Raw genomic sequence first — 7,308 nt, 5'->3', positions numbered from 1 at the left:
TCTGAGTGCTGCCATCTTCCGGTTGAACGGTGGCTGCGGTGGGACGTAACGTAAGGAGTGACAGGTGACGTAAGCAGTTTCCAGCTCTCCACGCCCTTGGCAGTATAAAATCATCTTGTTCCGTCAAAGTCAGTGTAGGGAGGAGCTGAACTCGCAGCGCCGGATGAAACTGTATGAAGCCTTGGTGCGGGTAAATAAGGAGAATTTATGTTGGTTGAGAGGTTATAGAATAGGAAGTGTCAATGGTCCATTTCAAGATAGATGGCGGTAATGCACATATTTGTCTGCGATCCGCCGTAAAAAAAAAAAAAGCAAGAAGAAGAAGAAAGTCAGTGTAGTGAGTCAAGAGTTGGAATTGCGAGTATTGAAAACAATCAGGAGGATATAATGTGTTAAGCGTCTATTTAGCATAGCATTTATAAAGTTATTTAGAATATTTCGTGTAGCCTATGTAGTAAATTAGCATAGTTGTTAGTGTAACGTTAGTACATTTACAATTATTCATTTAGCAGACGCTTTTATCCAAAGCGACTAGAAGCATAGTTATAGTATTGCATCAGTTAGGATAGCTTAGTTAGCGTAGATTTGGCTTTATTTAGTACAGTGGTCAGGATGGTACGTAAGTGTAGCGTTGCTGGTTGCAACAACACTGCTGGACTGCATAGTTTTCCAGCAGACTTGAAAATTAGGCGCCAGTGGTTGCATGCACTTGGCCTGGAAGACCGCGAGTTCCCGCCTAGAGCTGGAGTGTGCAAACTGCATTTTACGCGAGATTGCTTCTCCAACGCAATGCAGGTGGAAATGGGCTTCTCCTCACAGCTCATGCTGAAAAGCGACGCAGTGCCTTACGCTAACGTTACTCCTCCTGCAAGGACTCCACGACCGCAGCGGCGCCCCGGGGTGAGTGATCATATATACAATTTATGATTTGTCAAAAGTTAAGCCTCTGGGGTCGACAAACGGGCAGGTGTTGTGTTCCCGTGGAAAAACTGTTCCTGTGGGTGGAGTTTACATGAATAATCATTAGTTCCCTTGTTGTGGGCGTGTCCTTGAAACCTTGCAAACAAATGGAAATATCAGTGCACGCTCTTACTTGTTTAATGGATTATTTTGAACAGTTAATGAAGTTTCCGTGTTCTACATTATGTAGCATTAACTGCAACAGTACCAACACAATGAATAGTTTGTGTACTATGATAAATTGTCTAATGTTTTGCTTGATTAATCACAGACACACAGCAAAACAATCAATAAGCGAATAATCTATCTTACGTAATATAGTTTTTACTATTTGGTGTATTTTGCTTTTTATATATTTCATATATGCTTTATTTTTAATAGTTTGGTTTGTTCCCGTGGGTGGAGTTTACGTCATTAGTTCCCTTGTTGTGGGCGTGTCCTTGAAACAACGTGCAAACAAATGGAACGGAAAATATCATCAGTGCACGCTCCTCAAATCGCTACTTGTTTGATTGATTACTTTGAACAGATAATGAGGTGTAAGTTTTAAGCATTGAAGCATTTCAACAGTGTCAAAAGTTTTATTATTGTGTAATATATGATAAATCGTCTGTAAGCTGTTTTGCTTGTTTGATTCCAGGCACACTGCAAAACAACAAGCGAATAACCTATGCTAACCTTGGGATATAGTTTATAATTTTCTGGATGTGTTTAGCTTTTTATACATTTAATTTGTGGGGCATTAATTGCTTTTTTTTATTAGCCTATAATTAGGCTACTGGTGACTATTAATGCAGTGTGTTCACAACTATGCTTGAAACAAATGTAGCCTATCTGTTTATTAAATATAGGCCTAGCTATCCTTGTGTCATTTATAAACTCTTGTTTAGTTTGTATGTATGTAGCCAGTGTTTCTGTCACCTAATAAGCTACATACACACTGAAAAAAATTTTCTTGCAGTGAAAATGCTAATATTGTAATCATTCTAATTTGTAACTGATTATATAAGACAGTGCATAAACCTTAAAGCATTGTTCTGAAGTGGCCTTTTTGGACATAAGTCAGCAGCTACTCTAAGAATATTATTTTTACATTTGGATAAGAAATCATATGTCTCATTAACAATGTTATAATATTGCTTTGATTTGTTTTTGTGATGTTTCCACATATATTGATCATTATGTAAAGCCACTGTCTGTTTTAGATTGGATGAGAGAGCTGAAGTCACTGGTACAATAGTTGATCATTTTATGAACTGGACATTTATGGATGCTGTTCTCATCGAGAGAAAATAAATATCTCAGACACTGACTTAATTTTGCATTGCTTCATTCCTCATGCAAACATTCACACAACTCTTCTTGTATTTTCAATTTGAGTTATATTCATAAAGCAATTACTTCCATACTTATCATAGTAACATTTAATTTATATAATATCTATGTGATCTACAATATCATTGAGTATAATTTTAAACTGTAAAATTAAAACACTTTAAAGATAGTATGTTATTTGTTAATCTGCATGTCATGTTACTATTAATACACATGATAGAACTGTCAACATTAAAGTGTGTTATTAAATTAGTGAAATATTAACTTTAATTACTCACAGAGGATATTAATCTCAGTAGGCGACAAGAGAACAGAGTTTGGCTGAAAAAACACATTTGGGTTTCAATGTATGAAATGGTAAAATGTGAAAATGATTTTGAAGAAGATGTTCAAATGTTAAACATTATTTACACAGTGGATCACTATTCCCTATTCTTAAACATGACATGAAGAGGTTGTTTTTCAGTGCCTATGGTCAAAGAACAAACACAATGTATGCTTAGATATGATATTCATTTTTATAGTATTTATTAGTAGTTCTTTCTCAGATTCCCTAAACCGTGAAGCTCTGTATTCCACTTAACTAAATAAAACAAAGAAAAATGTGTCCATTTTAAAAAGACCGTTCATTTAAATTATAAAAATTAACTCGCTGTTATCTTGTTTCAATGTTGCATGAGTCATTCTGTAGAAGATATTTAAAATCTTCTAATAGGAGAAAATATGTATACAAAAAATGATGTCTTTTAATAATTTCATAGATATAATTTCAGTATTGTTATTCAGTAAACATGCTTATCTTATTATGACTTGCACCTGGAATATATGCAAAGTAATAAATCGAGTACTAATTTGACCTCACTGTCTCTACACAGGCCAGCACATCAAGTGCTTGTATTCAGCTGCCTCTCTCAAGGGATGTTTCCTGCCAGACAGACCCCCTGGAAACACATACTGTAGGCACACAGCTCTCCTTAAAGACTCTGCTGCCCCACTTTAGAAGTGAAGGTATGTACCCGCCATCTTCACAACATTTACTTTTGATCTAGTTAGTAAACATTTTCTGGCATTTCTCTTTGCTTTCATTAATAAACACAGGTGTCCAGGCAAATGTCTCCTGCAAAGATTTCGGTGTTGGGATGTCCAATGCAGACCCTTTGGGCCTGTCATCGACACCTGTGAAGAGACCTCGTCTAGACCTCGATGAACAGCTGGAGGACGATGCATTGGAGCACAGCTCTTTAGAGGAAGCTTTAAAGGGACAGGATTCCACTCATGATCCCGCTTCGTTAGACTCTTCACTTAAGTCGTAAGTTACTGAGTGTGAAGATATATGCGTGGCTTTCATTCTAACATAAAGAATTAGTCTGGTGTTGTTTATAGCATTACTTTTAGGATTGTTTATGTGCATAAATATTATTTAACCAGATGCAAACAGGGTGCTGGTTTAAATTACAGTCCAGATGAAAGCTCAATCTGTTTAACTCAAAATGAGTTTTCCTTTCTTTCTGGTTTGATATAGAGCAGATTCATCCACTCCCACCCACAACAGCAAAAAGTACATAGTGTACGAGAGCTGCATCATGGAGTTGTTTAATGTATGTCCAGTCTGCACCCGGGCATGTGATGTGAGGACCCAAAGGCTGGGGACATTCCTGTCTGTGAAGCAGTGGTGTCCCCGCTGCACATTTACAAGACACTGGAATAGCCAGCCTGTCATTGGGAGCGTGCCGTCTGGAAATCTGCACCTTTCTGCCGCCGTGTACCTGAGTGGTGCATCTTTCATACTAATCGAAAAGGTAAATCATGTGCAACTGTAGTTACTTTGACTGTGAATTACTTAAATTTGGATCAAATTACATGTATTATTTATCCCCCACACCAACAGGTCTTCAAGGCAATGAAGCTACAGTTGTTTAGGTATGAAACATTTCAACGCCACGCCAGAGCTTTCATTGAGCCGGCAGTTATTCACCACTGGAAAGCCACACAGGATGTGAATCTGCAGTCACTGAGTCAGGAGGAAAAAGTGATAGTTGGTGGTGACATGAGAGCTGACTCTCCAGGTATTGATACTTTACTGAAATAGTGTAGTTTATACAGGGTATGGGTGTAACGGTACGGAAAAATCACGGTTCGGTACATACCTCGGTTTTAAAGTCACTTTTCGGTACAGTAAGGGAGAGAAATGCAAACATTAAACTGCAAGCTCTAACCTGTTAACATGGGAGTAGAATTAAAAACAGACACGCCACGCAGCTGAGACGCTTGCACCACGCATCCAGTGATTCATCGGCCTGAATCAGCTGCAGGGCGGGATTTGCGCTGAATGCAGAGACTTCCGCCACTTAATATGTTCGTTTGGAAGCACCAAAATGTACTTATTTTCCGCACACAAAATGTACGTGTATTCGTACCCTGTACCGAAACGGTCCGGTACGAATACACGTACCATTACACCCCTAATACAGGGGTTACGTATTGTTTGAAGTTAAAATGAGTGACCTAAATAAAATGCTAGACATAATACCAAAGTATTGAATGTTGATCACTAATGTAACTATTTGATCTAAAACAGCACACTCTGCAAAGTACGGCAGTTATGCAACGATGGATCTCCGTACTAACACCGTTGTGGACATTCAGTTGGTTCAGGTGAGCCTTAAAAAATTATTTCGAAAAGTGGTTATTGGTTATAATTTTAAAAGCAAAGTTCTGTTAATTTATTGTTTTTCTGTGTTAACAGAGCAACGAGGTTGGTGGTAGCTGCCACATGGAAAAAGAGGGCCTGAAAAGGAGTCTAGCTTTACTGGAGTCGCGTGGCATCAATCTTGATTGCATCGTCACTGATCGCCATCCACAAGTACAGAAGTTCCTCAGAGAGAGAAACATAACCCATTACTACGATGTCTGGCACATGGCAAAAGGTACATTGTCAGTGTCAATAGTCCATTACACCATACAAAATCTATCAGTTTTGCTCCAGCCTTTCCTTTCTTTGAGTTTATAGTAGGGCTGGGACAACGTTCGTCGACCGGTTTTTATTTCTCTAAAAAACGTTTGCAAAACGTTTACCTTATGTGCGCTGAATATACGCGATGGCCAGATCAACATTCTGTCCAACGTTATATAACCAATCCAGGGGTTTTTCTGCATTGATCTTTGTTTTTTTGTTTTTTTGGCGGCTGTCAAAGCCTTATTTGATCGATGAGTGATGTAGAATAGAGTGACTGGTGCGCCTGACAGGGCGCGTACGAGAGAGAGCCCCGGCTGCGCGCGTGCTCTAACAGTCTTCAAACAACATGAGCGCTTCTTGCTCTCTCTCTAATCGTTAGATTAATCGATTCATCGAAAAAATAATCGCTAGATTAATCGTTTAAAAAATAATAGTTTATCCCAGCCCTAGTTTATAATGATACTGGTGAGAAGGACCTGATGTTAGATTTAGTTTGTGTAAATATCCTATTCGGTAAAAAGACTTGTCCTTATGCTACAATAGAGTAATCACTCAGTTTATGAGTATCTTAACTAAGTGGAATGTATTTTGCTTTAATTGTAAGGAATTTCCAAGAAACTGGAAGCAATCAGTAAGCAGAAAGACTGTGAGAAACTCAAGAAGTGGATGAAAAGCATCATCAATCACATATACTGGACTGCAGCTAGCTCAACCTCCGAACCAGAGAGAATTGCAAAGTGGACCACGATCCTGAACCATGTTCGAGATGTTCATACACATGAGGATCCTCTTTACCCCAAGTGTGAGCATGTGATCCGCAAGACAACTGACAAGAGTAAATGGCTCCAAGCAGGTATTAAATCAATATACAGGTTAAACATCAAAACAATACAGTTATTTAGTCACTTTCAGAAATTGACCAGAGATCATCGTTGTAATATTCTGTACTGTATTGTTTTCTAATATGATATTTTCTAATTGTCTGCAGATACTCTAGCTTTTTACAAGTTGGAGAAGTTGCTGACAAAAAAAAGAACGCTGAAGGATGTTGCAAAACTGAGCCCCCACCACCAAACTTCATCTTTAGAGGCTTTCCGTGCCGTCATCCTTCGTTTTGCCCCGAAGAATGTTGTCTTTCCTTTTATTGGGATGTTGTGCAGGTAAAAGACAGTTTGTTTACTCGATAATTTTGGGAATTGTAGCCTAAAATATCTGTCAATATTAACACGTTTTGTCTTGAACTTACAGACTATACCTGGCTGCTATGCATTATAATGAAAATGTGGACCGACCACTGGCCGAAACGGAGGAAGGTGTACCTCTCTTCAAAATCTCATTTCCGAAGTCTAGGAAGGAAGAGTGCAGAGTTAAACCTCAAAAGACACAGCCGACCTTTGGTAAGGGTTCAGATCGATTCAAACAACACATCTTTTCTGGAATTAAAAAATGTATTTATCTTGATGAAGAATCAATTAAATACAAAAACAAAACCCAACCAATTAAAAAGAAAAAAAAAGTTTGTGCTTGTGTTTTATGATACAGGTTATGTTGCTGACACGATGGACCTCATTTTTGAGAAAGTCTTTGTTAACCCTGTGCCATACACCGATGCGCTGTTGGCCATCCCTGTCCCAGAGGACCTGAGTCCCTGAGTTTGAGAAGCTCGATGAGGAGGAGGTCATTGCCAGCTTTGTTTTCTGTGGAGGACAGTTTAAACCAGACGTAGTGGCCTTTCCTCATCAGGAAATTCACACAAGCTGGAATAATGACCCGGATTCTGCGTCCCAGGAGTCCTCAGCACCAGCTCACAAACGAACGATAGGAGAGATATCTGTAGCCACTGAACAATTGATATTTAGTCTGGCAGAGATCTAACATTGTTTGTGTTATTATACAAATATTCCTTTGCTCCTATGGATCATATTCAATGCTTGTTTTGTAACATTTTTCAAGTTTTTATTTTCTCTTGTTGTAAATAAATATTGACACTGTCTACACTACTGAATGAAAATTAGACACAAGGTTGGTTGTTGGAATAAACAGTCAAGACTCAAAAC

At 38.5% G+C, this 7,308-nt stretch overlaps 1 protein-coding gene across 2 annotated transcripts; it reads left to right on the top strand.

The window, feature by feature from the left end:
• Positions 1-12: 12 nt before the first annotated feature.
• LOC113058343 (uncharacterized) lies at positions 13-7,307 on the top strand. Of its 2 annotated transcripts, none has more exons than XR_003277960.1 (11): positions 13-900; positions 3,171-3,303; positions 3,394-3,604; positions 3,818-4,094; positions 4,184-4,361; positions 4,874-4,950; positions 5,042-5,222; positions 5,856-6,104; positions 6,230-6,411; positions 6,500-6,648; positions 6,794-7,307. XR_003277960.1 is itself a non-coding variant. In XM_026226139.1 (11 exons), exons 1-11 carry the CDS (start codon positions 613-615, stop codon positions 6,901-6,903), a joined length of 2,025 nt encoding a protein of 674 aa, XP_026081924.1. In that variant the 5' UTR covers positions 13-612; the 3' UTR covers positions 6,904-7,307. The 2 variants fall into 2 exon arrangements, 1 of the variants encoding a protein (XP_026081924.1); XM_026226139.1 differs by having other exon boundaries at positions 6,240-6,411.
• The last annotated feature ends 1 nt before the right edge of the window (position 7,308 follows it).

The sequence above is a fragment of the Carassius auratus genome, chromosome 40 (genome assembly GCF_003368295.1).
Source record: "Carassius auratus strain Wakin chromosome 40, ASM336829v1, whole genome shotgun sequence".
Lineage (NCBI taxonomy): Eukaryota > Metazoa > Chordata > Actinopteri > Cypriniformes > Cyprinidae > Carassius > Carassius auratus.
The sequence above is the reverse complement of the archived record's forward strand: the minus strand, read 5'-3'. Positions and strand labels throughout refer to the sequence as shown.

Bases quoted from the DNA above. Each gene is read 5' to 3' on its own strand.
- LOC113058343 (XM_026226139.1), top strand. From the start codon at position 613: ATGGTACGTAAGTGTAGCGTTGCTGGTTGCAACAACACTGCTGGACTG. The intron at 3,304-3,393 runs GTATGTACCCGC...TAATAAACACAG, and splicing joins GCCCCACTTTAGAAGTGAAG to GTGTCCAGGCAAATGTCTCC. The intron at 4,362-4,873 runs GTATTGATACTT...GATCTAAAACAG, and splicing joins CATGAGAGCTGACTCTCCAG to CACACTCTGCAAAGTACGGC.